This window comes from Lutjanus erythropterus, chromosome 21 (assembly GCF_056507025.1).
Source record: "Lutjanus erythropterus isolate fLutEry1 chromosome 21, fLutEry1.hap2, whole genome shotgun sequence".
Classification (NCBI taxonomy): Eukaryota; Metazoa; Chordata; class Actinopteri; order Lutjaniformes; family Lutjanidae; genus Lutjanus; species Lutjanus erythropterus.
The window spans coordinates 31,375,943-31,393,590 of record NC_139337.1 but is presented as its reverse complement, the minus strand read 5'-3'; the positions used below and the strand labels follow the sequence as shown (position 1 = coordinate 31,393,590).

Genomic DNA, 17,648 nt, shown 5'->3' with positions numbered 1-17,648 from the left:
AATGATGTGCACATATCAGAAACAGTGGCAAAAAATGTAGCTTCTTCATATACAAGATGATGAATGTGATGTTTTCATATGTTTGATATTTTGCATGCCTTTTGTATTACTGTTTTTCTCAGGGCATTTTTTTTCCAATGTATTTTTTCAATGTTTTACTTTTTCTATTTTTTCTTTGAAATTTACTCAATAATGAATATTTTTTAACACTTTTTTTATCATGTGTTTTTCACTATTACATAATTTTACTTTTTTAAAATAAAAGCTGAATCAAGCTTTTATTGTTGAAGTTTTTCAAATTTTATATTTTTGGTTTATAATACGAATGTAAACTACCAACGTCACTGATTGTCCAGCTAATCCATGTGTGAAGATAATAAGAGGAGGCAGATAAAAGGAAGCAGTACAAAATATTTCAGCGTAGGACTGAAAGGGTTAATTACACAGAGTAGGCTTCCTCTGTTCCCGCCTGTTTGGTTATTACATTTCACTTCCTCAAACAGGCGGAAAGAGAGAAAACCTGTCATCCAACATTATGTGGGAGGAAAGAGGCGGCAGGAAATATCAGCCATTCAAAATAAAAGTAGGATATTAACTTTTTAACACTACATCTGATGTGATATAATTTTATAATAACCTGTCATGCACCCTAACTGAAATCACACTTTAAAAACTGTTACTAATGACCTGTTAAAATATGTAGTCACTAATACAATGCAAGTATCACAATATTAATGTAACTGGATTACTTTCAGTTACTGTTGGATTTCTTCAATATATAATATGGTGAAATAGTTTAGCCTAACATCATGTCTTTTGGGCTGCAGCTAATGACTGTTTTCAACTTTTTATTCACAACTCAAATATAGTCAGTTTACTGTTAGAGAGGAGTAAAGAAACCAGAGAATATTCACATTTAAGAAGCTGAAATCAGAGAGATTTCACTGTTTTTCATTTAAAAAATGACTCAAAATGACTAATTGATTAATTAAACCTGTCACAATTTTGTCAGTTGAAGCAAAGGTCCAAACATGTGGAGCATTTGGAGTGATACTTCTGCCTGTGATGATTATCTTCATTATTATCTTTCAGTCTCAATTCAAAGTTTGAAAAATAGGTCCAAACATGTGGAGCAGACAGATGTACATTTTCAACCTTTGACTTGACCTTTCATGTTTTTCCTGTAACAATTTTAATCTGGTGATTATTTTCTCCATTAATTGATTAGTTGATTGGTCCATGAAATGTCACAAAATGTTGATCAAAGTCCAACATGATGTCCTCAAATGTCTCGTTTTGCCCTCAACTCAAAGATATTCAGTTTACTGTCAGAGAGGAGTAAATAAACTAGAAAATATTCACATTTAAGAAGCTTAAATCTGAAATTTTTCACTCTTTTAATTAAAAAATTACTCGATGATTCATCAATTATCATAATAGATGCAGTTTAATTTAATAGTTAATTAACAATTGTTGCAGCTCTATGCAATATTATTCAATCTTCCTCTACACACACACACACACACACACACACACACACACACTCACACATATTTGTTGGGTTTCTTTCAGAATTTAGAGGTTAATTTACTGTCCCAAAGGCTCCATGTTTTGGGCATGTATGTATATGAGGCCTGCATTAATCTAGCCCCCTCTGTCGGTTATTAATTAGAATGTCACCCACGGCTGGTATTTAATTCAGACTGATGTTTGTCAGACCCTGACCAGGATGTAGAGTCACAGGTCTGTTTGTTTACCTTTGTTTAAAGAATAAATAGAATAGAAGACGGAGATCTTCAGGGTTGTCTGCATATCTCATGTAGGACTTTCGTCTTTTTGTCCTTGTTACCTCCTTGTCTCTTTAAGGGCGCTTCGGTCTCCCATTACTGAGTTCTGATAACATTAATAACATACCTGAGACTGAGTTGACGTCTCAAGAAGACATTGACACCAGTAGGACGGGCGCTTTTATTCTGAAGAAATTTGCCAGGAAGTCTGAGTGTCGTCGCTGGAGGGGGGACTTCAGTGACAGCCAAGTTTCGCTTTAATAACGTGTTTATTCAAATGACAGGAGCTGAAAATTCAGGAATAAAAGAAAATATAAGAAAGCGAGTTACAGGTTTGGAAGAACACACACACACACACACACACACACACACACACACACACACACACACACACACACACTGTAAACGCAGTTGATGTGTTTATTTTGGGTGTTAACCAGCTGTGAAAAAAAAAAACTGCTCAAAAAGCCCGCGTCCGTTTGCGGTCTCAACTCAGACTGTAAAAACACTTTTCACGGTCTAAAATGTGTGTGAAAGTTAATCAATATTAACATTTCTTCATTTCTTCTATATTCACTCAAACAGTTTGCCTCAGGCCTTTCTTGTAACTGAAGGAAATAGACTGTTTGCTACGAGCTAACTAAGATGAACATATGCTATAGTGTTCAGAGTGCTTTTCTAACCTTTTTTGCCCAGGGAACACCTGTATTCAGATTGTACAAAAAAGCCTCTATTAGCGCTTTAATCGGGCCTGAAAAGTTGAGCCTGTCGGGCCGATGCCGACCCGAACCCGACCCGCATTAGCACATTTCATCCTGAACCCGATCGCAGCTGTGGTATATTCGTACGAGCACTCGGTGCTCTGCTATGTTGGCTGCAATGATTAGGGCTCGATTGCTCATGTCTGTTGTTGTTCCGAGAGCCACCACTAACGGCTTCAGTTGTACCTTCAGCCTCGTCTCCGTGTCTTAATGATTATAAGTCATAAGTATTAAGTTAAGTACTCACCCTACACTCGGGAGTCAGATAAGAGTGCAACAGTATCACAGTGGCAAACAGACCACAACAGCAGCCCGACATTTTTCTTAACAAGCTTCCCTCTGAGCACCAACCAGAAGGAGTTTTCAGTGACAGGGACAATACATGCAGGGAACTGGAAGTTGCAATGACTAAGTTGGGAAGAAAAATGAAAATAAATGAATAAATATATTACAGCCCAAACCTGACATGTGCTTGTGAAATATGTAAGAAATAAGCCCCGATCAGACCCGAACCCTTACCTCGCCCTCTCAACTATACATTTAAGTGCCGCGTAAACGTTCCCCACGTCTGTCCTGATGATGTAGGATGACAGTCACCAAAACTGTCCAATCAACGTGTTACCTGCTTGTCCATTCGCTCTTCCTGGTTCGTTTTTTAAAAAGTCAGTGTGGACACAAACCGAACCAGAGCTAAAATGCATCTGTGTTTCATTCTTTTGTTTTGGAGCAAATTAACCAAATTACAGGTGTGAAAACACCCCAAGGCTAAGTCTGGACCAAGGTTCACTTTTTTGAGACACTGCTTATGTGCAGTCCAGTCAGTTTTGGTTTCACAATGCAGTTATCCAAGAGGACTAAAGGACTTTACGTCCTGTTGTCATCACCTGTGTGGGCTGTGTCTCCCTATATTTGACACTGATCAGTGTGCACCATGGGATTTGTCTTTGGAAAAAATATGAACAGCAGTATGTTATGAGAGACAATTTTTTTTATTCCATTTGAACTGTGCCATAAATTACACATATGTTGTTTGCCAGTTTAACACAATTTTAAAATTCAAGGAAGGTTTATTGTAGTTTAGTTCTGTGTGAAACTGCTCAGTGAACTTCACTTCTCATTGTACACAATACATCTCACTGTCACCTGTAACATTATCTTACCTGAAGTGTTTTATCGACTCCTGGTGCTTTTATCAGCCGTTAAGGGAAAGAATGATTAAGACCAGTTGTTGTGTGACAACATCCGGGTATGAAAAACACACAGGCATCGTAGCTTCAGCAGCTAACATTAGCTTTTGGTGGGAGAAAGTCATGACGTGACTCCTGAGTGTTTAGTCTTTCTGATAACGTATGTTCACAGTCTGATACTTCAACAATTTTACGACAAAGTGAAACTGTCTTGAGCTGTAGAATTATTTTTTATCTTGATAAACATCAAATGTATAATTCTGACTGTTGGATTTTAAACAGACTCAAGTTTGAACATTATGATGACTAGTAAAATATGCATGGTTTTTAAGAAGATACTAATTTTTCAGGTGGAGTGCTGACTTTATTATAATGTGTACCTGTGTGCATCTAGTGTTGCTGGTTTACCTCTCAGACTTGAGAAGATGAGTGCTTTGGAGGAAGAGGAGGACAGATCAGTGTCTCCAGGATCCAGCTGTCTGTCTGTTAAGAGTGACCGGTCGAAAGGAAATCCTCCGTTATTCAGTAATGAACCTGGAGCCTCAGACACAAAGTAAGAGACTGTTTCTACTATAAACTGACCTGAAGATGATTTGGTCTTTAAAGTTAATGTAATCACAACTGATTGCTTGTCTTGACTGTTTCTTGCCATATGTGGACTATGCGGTTGCATCGGGGCCCCCAAAAAACATTTTGCATACCACCTGGAGACAGTCCTGGTCTCAACAGCTCTACCAAGTGAACTACCAGGAAACCTGACACATAATGAAGTTACTAAGTGGGTTTTTATTTCCCTGACTACATTAAAACAAGTAAAGGACCATTAATTGTGTAATAGTGATGATTTTATATCAATCACAGCGATAATAAATTCATACATATATATATTTTTAATAGATCGTGTTTTTTAAAAAAGTAAGTATTTAATAATGAAAAAGTACCGATAACAGTACTGTTTGATAAGTGGTATCAGTAAGATTATGGTCGGGGCATCAAGCCCACTGCGGCCGCACAGTTTAGGATTTTTTTTGATGGGCATGAAGCCAAACTGGGGCCACACAGCCGCCATGAAATTCTTGCGTGTTGCGCCCTGTTAGCTCAGAACTGGTCTGCCCATCAAGTGCAACACCTTTAATCCAGGATGTTGTGAATCAGGTCTGTGTTTTCCCATTGCTTGGTCAGATTGTTCAGACAGTGACAGATCACAGGCTGAACTTGTTATTTCATTCTTATAACTGCAGTGGAGGTCAAGCTGCATGCACTGTGTGCAGTTTATGTTCATGTTCTGACCAGATGTGATCCAGGAACAGCCTGAAGTCCAAGCTGACTTAACATGGCTCTCACTTTACAGCTGTTGCCATAGCAAGTGGCATATAAAGCTCTATACTGTCCAGACGCTGTCGAAGCAGAATGGGGATGTCTGGAATCAGTGAAAACAATGACATTGCACAACTGATAATCGTGAACATTTTGGTTACAATAATTTTGCTACGTAATTATCATATAATTTCGTTTCTAATGTAACATTTGTCACTTAAACTGCTGATAGTAATGTCAGTGCCTGAAAATTGAGATGCTGCAGCTGAAGGGTTTTATACACAGAACATGCAAATTGAGAAAAGCGTAACTATTTGTTGTTATTTATTGTCTCCATAGACTGAGAGCAGAGTCTCCAGTATCCAGCTGTCTGTCTGTGAAGACTGACTTTTCCAAAGAGGAACCTCCATACTTCAATAGTGAACCTGCACCCTCTGACACAAGGAATCATGGGAGACAGTTCCTACCGTAAGCTGACCTGAAGAAATTCAGGTTCACTGTTAAAAATTATTTTTAACATTTTTAACATTGTTCAAAGGTTCAAAACATGGAAAGAGTGTATGGAATTTTATACAAACACCCTGCTGATTTATTACTGCAAACTGAGTCGTAAAATTATAAAATAGTGTCTGCTCTCTACCACAACACAAGACAAAAGACCAAGAGTCTGTTGTTTTTTGGTTTTCATTACTTTTTATCTGTTTACAGAAATAATCTTGTCAAAGAGGATCAGATTAGAGTCAATTTTATTGTCACTGTAAGTACTGAGACAACAAAAATTCAAAGCAGTTTGGGACCTAACCAGGAGCGCAAAAAGCAGTTCAGTATAGAGGAATGTACATATATACTGTATGAGTATTATATGCTAAGATGTATACAGTATAAACTCTATGAACAGTGTGATACAGTCATAGGTGCCATCTACAGAGGGTATTGGGTTTTATGTTCCCCCAGTCTTGAGGCAAAGCAGTACAAAATGCAGTTGTAAAATTGCCTATAGCCTAATAAATTAAAGATTTATTTTTTTATTTTCATGCGAGGTAGTGTGTGTTTTGTAGTACTTATGCGTTACCAGCCGAGTGCTTATATTAATCAGTTAACGAGCACAAAGTGCCATGAATTCAAACACATCTGATTATTAATGCATTTAATACAGTAACTTGTGTCTCTACCATTTGAATTAGACACAACACAATGTCCATCACCAGCTTTTTGTGAAAATACTACAAAGTATTAAACAGTGGAAATGTAATTTGTGCACTTTACTGGAGGGATAAAATCCACTGGACTGAGGTTTGTTGCACCATTTCAAATCTCAGACAAAATTCCAGGTGAAAGCACAAAGATTTAAGAACACTGGATTCATATTTTGTCCAAAGTACTTCTGGGTAAAATATTGCAGAATATTATAGATTTACCTTCAGTAGCTGCTGTGACAAAAAGCACCCCTCACTGAAGAAAAGTGCCAAAGTCTCCTGAGGAATCCATCCGAAGACTCACAAAGTGACTGAGAGCTTTTGTAGAGTTTTGCTTTTTAACTTTGAGTGATCATTAACTTTATGAAGCCTAATATATTGAACTTTGCAAAGCATACAGTGCGAGCCATTTGCTGCACTCAGCAGCAGCATCTGAATTTGAACAGAATATGGAATCTGTCTCGGCTCAATATCATGACTGTGAAATTACTTTTTTAAAAGAATTGTAAAATATCACTTTCATGAGGCTATTCAGTCACAGATCACAAGCTGAACTTGGCACTCATCCTCAGCTGCAGCAAAGGACAAGCTGCATACTCTGTGCACAGTTTATATTATGTTCATTATAATACTGAAATGGTGTTGTTCTGCCTGTCATTTTTGTCCACTCCTCACCAGATCTCACCATCTAACACTATGCTCAACCCAAAGTAGTGCCCATGCACACAGTATGCACATGTGCAGCAGCTACAGTAGCCACTGCAAGTTTAAAAGGTTTATCAGAGGTCTCCAACAAAGCTTGGCAGCAAAATGATGAATATAAGAGTATGAACTAAGCACTGAGAGATGGCTCAGAGTAATTTACATGTATGAGGTTGAAATCAAAAGTGAATGAAAAAAATATCAGGATGTGAATAAACAAGCCACATGTGTAAATGCAACTTCTAAGCTGTGGGTTGGTCACCACTGATGTAATGTCTTATAAAGACTGTCTTCATCTCCACAGAGAGAAGAAGAAGAGGAGTCGTGTTTCTGTGGAGGAGCAGCTTTCCTGCTGTATTTTGTGTCAGGACGTCTTGAAGGATCCGGTCTCTACCAGCTGTGGACACTGGTTCTGCAGACAGTGCATCACCTCGTACTGGGACCGGTCTGCTTCATCAAGAGACTCTTCCTGTCTCCAGTGTGGAAAAAGATCCAGAACAAGATGTGGACTGCATACAGACAGTCAGACAAGCACTGTACAAAGTAAGGATCTCCATCAGTGGACTTGACAACCTTTACTTCTTTATTTATTCTTATACTGATGTTGTTATTGGTAATTAAATTAATGACCAGATTGTCAGTATTTCTTTGTTTCGTCTCACATTTTTTGTCTTTTTAGTGAATGGTGGTCTGCAGGAAGTTACAGATGAACATAAGATCAGTCTGAGGAGGAGATGTGAACATGTGACTGAAGGAACTGATGGAACAGGAAGTGGAACCCTCCTCAACAGGATCTACACTGAGCTCTACATCACAGAGGGACAGAGTGAAGAGGTTAATACCCAACATGAGGTGAGACAGCTGGAGACAACGTCCAAGAAGAAGACCCTCCATGAGACTCCAATCAAGTGCCAGGACATCTTTAAAGTCTTACCTGACCAACAGAGACACATCAGAGTCGTTCTGACCAACGGCGTCGCTGGAGTTGGAAAAACCTTCTCAGTGCAGAAGTTCACTCTGGACTGGGCAGAGGGTTTGGAAAACCAAGATGTCAGTCTGCTGATTCTGCTTTCGTTCAGGGAGCTGAACTTGATCAAAGATGAGCAGTACAGTCTTCTCAGTCTGCTCCATGTTTTCCATCCAACATTACAGAAGGTCACAGCAGAGAAGCTGGCTGTCTGTAAACTTGTGTTCATCTTTGACGGCCTGGATGAAAGCAGACTTTCACTGGATTTCAACAACAGTCAGGTTGTGTCTGATGTCACACAGAAGTCATCAGTCAACGTGCTGCTGACAAACCTCATCAAGGGGAATCTGCTTCCCTCAGCTCTCATCTGGATAACTTCCAGACCTGCAGCGGCCAATCAGATCCCTCCTTCATGTGTTGACAGGGTAACAGAAGTACGAGGCTTCACTGACGCCCAGAAGGAGGAGTACTTCAGGAGGAGGTCCAGTGATGAAGATCTGTCCAGCAGAATCATCTCACACATCAAGACATCCAGGAGCCTCCACATCATGTGTCGAGTCCCAGTCTTCTGCTGGATCACTGCTACAGTTCTGGAGGACATGTTGACTACAGAGCAGAGAGGAGAGCTGCCCAAGACCCTGACTGACCTGTACTCACACTTCCTGCTGGTTCAGACAAAGAGGAAGAAGAACAAGTACCATGAGGGACATGAGGCGAGTCCACAGGAGCTGATGGAGGCTGATAGGGAAGTTCTTCTGAAGCTGGGGAGGCTGGCGTTTGAACATCTGGAGGAACGAAACATCATGTTCTACCAAGAAGACCTGGAGCGATGTGGTCTGGATGTCACAGAGGCCTCGGTGTACTCAGGAGTTTGTACAGAGATCTTCAAAAGAGAGAGTGTGATCTTCCAGAAAACAGTCTACTGCTTTGTTCATCTGAGCGTTCAGGAGTTTCTGGCTGCAGTCTACATGTTCCACTGTTACACCAACAGGAACACACAGGTACTGAAGGCTTTCCTGGGAAGAGACTACTGTGATCCATCTCTGGATGTCTTCCTGATGGCAGCAATGATAAAATCGCTGAAGAGTAAAAATGGTCACCTGGACCTGTTTGTCCGCTTCCTTCATGGCCTCTCTCTGGAGTCCAACCAGAGACTCTTAGGAGGCCTGCTGGGTCAGACAGACAACAGTCCAGAAACCATCCAGAGAGTCATCAACAACCTGAAGGAGAAGAAGACAAAAAATTCTCCTGACAGAAGCATCAACATCTTCCACTGTCTGATGGAGATGAACGACCACTCAGTCCATCAGGAGATCCAAGAGTTCCTGAAGTCAGAGAACAGATCAGAGAAGGAACTCTCTGTGATCCAGTGCTCAGCTCTGTCCTACATGCTGCAGATGTCAGAGGAGGTTCTGGATGAGTTTGACCTGAAGAAGTACAACACAACAGTGGAGGGACGACAGAGACTGGTTCCATCTGTGAAGAACTGCAGAAAGGCTCAGTAAGTCCAGATGTGATTATCCACAATATATATATCGTTGAGTTGTGAACAAAACAAGACATTTGAGGATGTCATCTTGCACTCTGGGAGACATTGATCAACATTTTCTGACATTTTATGGGCAAAAAACTAATCAATTGTTGTTGAAAATGATAAACAGATTAATTGATAATGAAAATAATCACTACAGGAAAGACTTCAGAAATATGTCCGAGCTGAGTGTAACATTAAAATAAAGTTAAGGGAACACAGATTCCAGCACCCTGCTAAACACTGCTAGACGCATTTACATTATTTGGCAGAAATTTTTGTCCAAAGCAAGCAATTTGTGGTCCGTTATGATGTTCAAGGGCACTTTGACCTGTGACTGACTAGCTCTGGCTGGCCACGTTAATGAGCTTTGTGATCCAAATTCATTTGAAATATTATCTGTATTCACAGACTTTCTGGTTGTGGACTCTCAGAGACTCACTGTGAAGTCGTGGCCTCAGCTCTGAAGTCCAACCCCTCCCACCTGAGAGATCTGGATCTGAGCTTCAGTGACCTGCAGGATTCAGGAGTGAAGCATCTGTGTGCTGGACTGAAGAGTCCAAACTGTAAACTGGAGACTCTGAGGTCAGTTCATCAATATTGCTCTTGTGCAGCGTCTATCTATCACATTTAAATCCACAGGAAAGTTTTACATTTCCTTCAGTCGTTCTCTGGGTTTGTCAGAGCACAAATCACAACAACGCTTTTTTGTCCGTCTGAACAGTATGACTCCAAAGTTAATCATATTTATCCTATGATGTGCTTAAGTAATAATTTTGTTGCATGTCAAACACATAAAACTGTAGAAAACACATTTTAAACTCACACAGGTTCACAGAGACAACGTGCAAAGCATATTTTCAGAAGTGTGTGTTTGATGTATCATGTCTGATCTGTCACAAACATGTGACACTTAAAGATGTAATGATTCCTCCTGTCAGAGAATGACGTCAATTTGTCTTGTTACTCAACCAGTAAACAGGAGCATAAATAAGTCCTGTAGACATATTTGTACAGGGAGGTACTAGACTATATTTTAGTTTACAAGAAGATGCATCTCACCTTGGCCAGCATGCATTAATTCAGTTATAGAGATGGTTAAGGATGAAGCTCATGGTCAGTCAGCTGTGTGTTGATGGAGATGACAGTAGTAATGAGAATAAGAAGCGCCAGGACAGTTGTTAAACAGGTATTTTTATGTTTACTTAAAAGCCATAAACATATTTAAAAGTTGCCATCTTAGGGTTCAAATCAGACATAATTGTTAAGAAGTAGATGAAGTCCAACCAGAGTACAAGTATGTTTTTACACAGAAAAGAGAGCAGAAAATAATAGAAATTAAAGCTATAATATGTTACATTTCTGCGATAAAACTCGTGACCAGAGTTGAGTTGTGTACTTACAATATCCCAGATTTTTTTAAAGAATGGTTGAAAGTAGATTGAAGATCGTACTACCACCCCAACCTTTATCAATTTGACACTTCATGTTCTCCCACGTGATGGAATTAAATTCAGTTACAGGGACGATTTAATCAGCTCTGTGCCAAAACATTAAGATTCTGAATAGACACATCTTCCACTGAGACATACAGGCTCTGACCTGTGAATACGCAACATGACGTATCTTTTGAGTTTCTCAAAAATGGTATATTTCTATATCTATTATATTGTTGTAAAGTTGCCTAGATGCTAATGTAGTCAACTTGCCAACACCATTTATTCTGTGTTCAGATTGAGTCGCTGCAGGTTGTCAGAGATCAGCTGTTCTTCTCTGGCCTCAGCACTGAAGTCCAACCCCTCCCATCTGAGAGAGCTGGACTTGAGTGAAAACGACCTGAAGGATTCAGGAGTGAAGCTGCTGTGTGATTTTGTGGACAGTCCACGCTGTAGACTGGAGACTCTGAGGTAAGACACCATATTTTTTACATCTGTGCTGACATTTATATTTTGTGGAATTTGTGGTGACACAGCAGAACTGAGGCTAATATCTCAGTGCTGTTTTCTTCTGAGCTGATTTAAAATGCTAAAACCGTCATTTAACAAATAAAATTCTACACAGACTAAGTCATGCTTAAATTACCCATTATTGAACTACCATGATGTTATGATGTCACATCCAACTATAAAGCAAGGTATTTCTGTATGTATTTCTCCTGTCTCGAGGTCTGTTCATCTGATCTCTGTCATAATTGGCATGTGGCTTTCTGGGGATCCAAGGAAGTGCAGTCTCACATTTGGTACAACTTGAACATGTGGCACTGTCAATATTAATAAATTTGGAATAAAAAGGTGAACTCCTCCCTGTGCAACACTGGGTGCTGGGACTCCTCGACATTAAGTCATTCATTTATTCATTCATTGTCCGTAACCGCTTATCCTTGAAGAGTTGCGTTGGGGCTGGAGCCTATCCCAGCTGACGCTGAGCGAGAGGCAGGGTACACCCTGGACAGGTCACCAGTTCATCACAGGGCTGACACATAGAGACAAACAACCACAAACATAAAGTCATTGATTGCAAAAACCACACAAAGGTGGCTGAAACTGATCACCCTTGCAAGAGAACAAGGGTCCATTATTATTATTATTATTATTATTATTATTATTGTTGTTGTTGTTGTTGTTGTTGTTGTTGTTGTTGTTGTTGTTGTTGTTGTTGTTGTTGTTGTTGTTGTTGTTGTTGTTGTTGTTATTGCCAGGCTCATCATAACTTAGCAGTGATGTGGAAAGCATATAATGATGATTAGATGATTGAATAGAATAAAAACATTTAAGACTTATTTTGGTTTAACAGCTCTAAACAGATTATTAAAACATTGAATGATTTGAATCAGGAACGTTGTCTTCTGAAGTTACATCATTTTTTTCTTTATTCAGACTGAGTCGCTGCAGTTTGTCAGAGATCAGCTGTTCTTCTCTGGTCTCAGCTCTGAAGTCCAACCCCTCCCATCTGAGAGAGCTGGACTTGAGTGAAAACAAGCTGCAGGATTCAGGAGTGAAGCTGCTGTGTGATTTTCTGGAGAGTCCACACTGTAGACTGGAGAAACTGAGGTCAGACACTATTTTTTACTTCTGTACCGAAATTAATACGATATAAATTTGTGGTGACACTAAACTCCTGAAACTGACTTTCTCCTGTTAAAAGGGTTTCTTGGGTTAGGGTTTTTCTTACTTGAATCAAGAGTCTGAGGATAGAGAGTGTTGTATGCTGTAAAGATTTTAAAGCCCCTTCAGGGAAATTGTGATTTGTGATATTGGACTGTATGAATAAAATTTGACTTGGTTTGACTTGCTTAGGATGTTAGTGTAGATAACCTACAATTCTATCATTAGACAGTAATATTTGTTGTATCATAATAAACTGAGCTTTAGTGAGTTGATCCTGTGTAATATGTCAAAATCCCTTTCAGTGAAGCTGTGCATCACATAACTAACTGACACACGTCACCTAAAACAAATTAGGTTTATCTTGAATAATAAACAGAAGCAATTTATGTTTTTTGTTTTAAAATGGTCACTGTTTATCTCTTTTCAACAACACACAAAATGAATACAAAGTTAATACTTAAAAGTAGTGGTGGTTAAAAACTTGACAACAAGAGAGAGATTGAAATATTCACCAAAATTACATATTTAGTGATGAATAGCTGAAAGTTATTAATCTGAATCCTGTTGAACATTTCCATTTTTGAAACTGTTAGTCAGAACAGATTACTACATGGAATTGTTTTAAACAGGACAGTGACACTATTTATTTATTTATTTTATTTTATTTTTTCAGATTGTGTTTATGCAGTTTGTCAGAGATCAGCTGTTCTTCTCTGGTCTCAGCTCTGAAGTCCAACCCCTCCCATCTAATAGAGCTGGAGCTGAGTGACAACAATGAGCTGCAAGATTCAGGAGTGAAGCTGCTGTGTGATTTTCTGGAGAGTCCAAACTGTAGACTGGAGACTCTGAGGTCAGACACCATTTTTTATTTCTGTGCTGAGATTAATATGATGTGAAAGTTGTGGTGACACTAAACTGCAGATGTAAGGCTTATATTATGCTGCTGATCCACACTGAGTGCATTTCCTTCCTCCTTGGTTTAGTCCGTTGACTGTGGCTGGGCAATGTTGTGCTACAGATTTAAATCTTTAACATAACAAAGAAATTCTGCAGTGGCTGATAATATCTTAACTCCCTAAACACATTTTTGCTACCTTATAACCTCTGTTTGTTTAAATCACAACAAAAATCTTTCTTTCCACACTATCTGATATCAACAAATATAAAGTCGGCATCACAGTAAGATCTTTGTTTATCCTACATGAAATTGTTGTGCAGCAGTTGCAGTACAAAGTAGGAAAGAGTGCAAATATGACATATCAGTAAGGTGCAAATCCAAGCTGTACACAATGCTAAAAAAACAAGTTATCAGTAAGGATCACAAGACTATAAAGAGGTTATGGGTAAAGATCGTTCTTGGTGGGTCACATATGGACAAATTCTGCATGTTCATACGTGTTCATATCACATATTACAACATTGAATGGTTTCAAACAGAACAACCTGCTTCTTAAGTGACACTGTTGATTCTTTTTTTCAGATTGTGTTTCTGCAGTTTGTCAGAGATCAGCTGTTCTTCTCTGGTCTCAGCTCTGAAGTCCAACCCCTCACATCTGAGAGAGCTGGAGCTGGGAGGAAACAAGCTGCAGGATTCATACATGAAGCTGCTGACTGATCTTGTGAAGAGTCCACACTGTAGATTGGAGACGCTGAGGTCAGTAGAGGGTTGAAGTGAGGTCATGTTGGTTTCAACTAAACACAGGTGGTGTCAAAGCAAAGATCCATTATTTCCTGCTTTTCTCAGTGAAGCTATGAATGGTGGAGAATGGTGACAGGCTTCAGGATTGGACAGAAAGACAGAGAGAGGGAGAGAGAGAGAACATTCAGCCAATCAGATGAGCCAGAAGCTTGTTGTGATCATGTCTATCAGAAATACAGTTGGATTACAGCTGACAGCATTACAGGATAAGTAGAGGCTAGCAAGGTTCGAATTACACAGTGGCTTTCAGGAGGGAGAGACAGACATCTGATCTCAATCCACAGCTGCTCCACTTCTGGTCTGAACAGGACTGAAGTCCCTGCTGGTCTTTATACTGGATGTGCTGCTTCACTGACTGACAGCTGATGAAGGGAGTCTCTGTAAACACTGATTTATCACCTCTGTTCTCTGTCTTCTTCTCTCATCAGATGGAAGTGATGATCTCTGTCAGAGTGATGATGAAGGAGTTTGTGTTGAGAGGATCAGCTGTGTCCTGATGATCCAGAGAGGCTGAAGCAGCAGCAGCAGCAGCAGCAGCAGCAGCAGCAGCAGCAGCAGCTTGTGTGTGGACAGACTCTGACTGGGTCGTGTTACTGGGAGGTGGAGTGGAGAGGAGAGCTTCATCCAGCACTGACTGACAGAGGAATCACAACAGGTGGAGGTGACTGTCAGTGCTGCAGTCTGAACACCATCATCCCTGTGTGTTCCTCTGGATCATGTGACAGAGTATCATCAGTGTGTGTGGACTGCTCTGCTGCTGCTCTGTCCTTCTACATCGTCTCTGCAGACACACTGAGACTCCTCCACTCCTTCTGCTCCTCACTGAAACACCTCCTCCACCTGAACTTTGTTTTTGTCTTTTTATTCATTCAGAAAGTGCCTCTGCACATAAGTTCTGTTCATGACAACTGTACATGAACTCTTGTTTAAATACATTTTTTGGATTTGCTTTCAGTTGCAGCTCCACCTTGTGGGATGAAGCAGAATTGTAGTGAATTTCCACATAATGTTTCTAATTAATTTTGTAGATCACAAACCTCAGTCAGCCTCAGAGCAACAGAGTAGAGAGGACAGACTGCAGGGACAAGACAACCACTATGAAGTACATACTCTGTATAATTCTACTTGATTTAATTGAATAATAATTCAGTCTCTTATTTTACAGAATATATTTTTAACGTATCTAGTTAATGTTTATATTTTCTTCCTTTATTTTATGAACTCTTTCTATTTACATACTCACTTTAATTCTGTTGTGACTGAAATTGTATGTAGGAAACGTGAAACGTCATGACAAGAAAGACTGTTGAATTCAATTAAAATAAATAATCTCTCAAAATCTTTATTGAGCCAATATTTATAGTTTATTACAATATTAAAATTCAGAATTACATATAAAAACAGTCTCTCCATTTCCATAACTTAAATCTCGTCCAGATGTTGGAACCTGGGTAAGTAGTTCCACGGTTCCCGTCCTTACTGCACCTCTGGATTTGACAATAATAGAAACAAATAACAGACTGCAATCATCCAGTTCTAATGGAGGTTTAGATTTCTGGGAAATAAACACAGAAAATTAAATCAAATACTTTGTGGCTTCAACAAATATGAAATCCTGTTTCTGGATTTATAAACTCATAAAAGTTTTTTCTCTTGTGTAGCAGGACGTTCTGCTTGAGGGGACACAACATGCAAAGTAATGATAATCATGAGATAGTGATGCAGTACATGATGCACTACTTTACTTAACATTGTACATTAAATGAAAGCCTGCACTTAGTGAACTCACTGCTTTACTGTCTTTATGTTGCAGGAATCTTGTTTAAAATCAAAGTGACACTTGATTTGGTCCACATGTGATCATGCATAAAGTTTAAGGTCTGAAGGAAGTTTTTTTTTATTAGTGAGTATATTTTGATCATTATATTTCTTGCAGCATCATTAAATTATCAGAATTGATGATGTGACCCTGCTAGTTTTCACATCACATGATCAACGCAGACACATGAAGTCAACCTGTGGACATCAGTTGAAGCTCTTGTTATTCTGCTTTCTGCCAGCAGATGTCACCATTTCCAATGTTTTCCCTCAGACTGGTTTGACTGGATTGATGCAGTGAACACTGAACTGGTGATGTGAACTCTTTCTTTCTGTTGATGATCACCAAACTGAGCTCAGATCAACTTGACTGTGTCCACACTGGCTGTTTGTGGTCCTGAGGACATTATTTTAGGTCCATAAAGAGAGCAAATAACTCCACGTCTCACTTCATTGTACCAGCTAACATTAGAGTGTCAAATAATCATTTAATAGAACATTTTTCTCTGAATGTTACAACAACAACTGCAGCAGCAACATGTCTGTGATGAATTTAACTGTAGGGACGTAACAATCAATCAATCTGGATCAATCAGTCAGACACAGTAAACAGTACACAAATATTTATCTTTGTTTCAGTTTTTTATGAAGATCTAATGATGTTTTTTGATGGTTTAGGTTGAATTTATTTGTAAAAACCAGCTTGAGATCAGATGTACACTGTCCATCAATACTTGTGACTGAAAGTGAGTTTTGTTGACAATAGAGTTTTATATGCAGACATATTGCTGTTCTATCAGCCTGTTAGCTCCCAGTTTGATGTCAGTAAAGTAAATTAAGAGTTACAGGTTAAGTCACACTTTATGGAAGGACTGTGCTCAGTCGGACGTTTCTCTGTTTTCTGTCTCGGTTTAACTCCTCGTGTGTTAAACTTCCTGTCCTGGTCAGAGGTCAAAGGAAACGTCAGAGACGAGGTTTCAAACCTCCTCGAACACAAACACACACTCAGATGCTGGACCTCAATCAGAAAACATTAACACACAATCGTTCTGTGGTTGTGTTTCCATCTTTCCTTCCTTCCCTTCATCTGTCCTCCTCCTCCTCCTCTTCCTCCTCCTCCTCCTGCTGTTAGTAAAACATGACAGTGTTTCACAAAGTCAAAAGATGTAAACCTGTTCTGTATTCAACCCAATAAGAAAAAGCAATAAAGATTATATTAAGGAAAGGTGTGTGAATCAAATGCTGTCCATGGTTTTGTCTTTCTTTACTCTGCTGCTCTGTCACTTCATTTATTCAGGTAGTTTTAGAGGTTGATGTGTCGTTTACAGACGTCAGAACTGTAAAAAAAAAATGTATTTTCAGATTACTTTGGTCATTTTATTTTAGAGAGCCATGACTTAGTTTTCTGGAAAGAGTTATTGATGTAATTTGGTACTAATTATTGGTAAAAGCTAAAAGAGATGAGATGGTTTTGTTTTTGCTGTTTGTTTCTCAGCAGGAAAACACACAATTTTCATTAAACTTGGTGGAAGTGTGTATGAGTCTCAGCATATACATATAAAAACAGAATGATAAG

At 39.1% G+C, this 17,648-nt stretch overlaps 1 protein-coding gene across 2 annotated transcripts; it reads left to right on the top strand.

The window, feature by feature from the left end:
* The first annotated feature begins 1,988 nt into the window (after nt 1–1,988).
* LOC146307888 (protein NLRC3-like) lies at nt 1,989–14,240 on the top strand. Of its 2 annotated transcripts, none has more exons than XM_084747315.1 (9): nt 1,989–2,119; nt 4,130–4,288; nt 5,392–5,520; nt 7,255–7,493; nt 7,630–9,418; nt 9,860–10,033; nt 11,182–11,355; nt 12,325–12,498; nt 14,036–14,240. In XM_084747315.1, the coding sequence occupies exons 2-9, from the start codon at nt 4,161–4,163 to the stop codon at nt 14,223–14,225; spliced, it is 2,997 nt and encodes a 998-aa protein (XP_084603441.1). In that variant the 5' UTR covers nt 1,989–2,119; nt 4,130–4,160; the 3' UTR covers nt 14,226–14,240. The 2 variants fall into 2 exon arrangements, with proteins under 2 accessions (XP_084603441.1, XP_084603440.1); XM_084747314.1 differs by lacking the exon at nt 14,036–14,240 and adding an exon at nt 13,229–13,451.
* Nucleotides 14,241–17,648: the final 3,408 nt, after the last annotated feature.

Bases quoted from the DNA above. Each gene is read 5' to 3' on its own strand.
- LOC146307888 (XM_084747314.1), top strand. From the start codon at position 4,161: ATGAGTGCTTTGGAGGAAGAGGAGGACAGATCAGTGTCTCCAGGATCC. The intron at 9,419-9,859 runs GTAAGTCCAGAT...CTGTATTCACAG, and splicing joins AAGAACTGCAGAAAGGCTCA to ACTTTCTGGTTGTGGACTCT. The intron at 11,356-12,324 runs GTAAGACACCAT...TTCTTTATTCAG, and splicing joins TGTAGACTGGAGACTCTGAG to ACTGAGTCGCTGCAGTTTGT.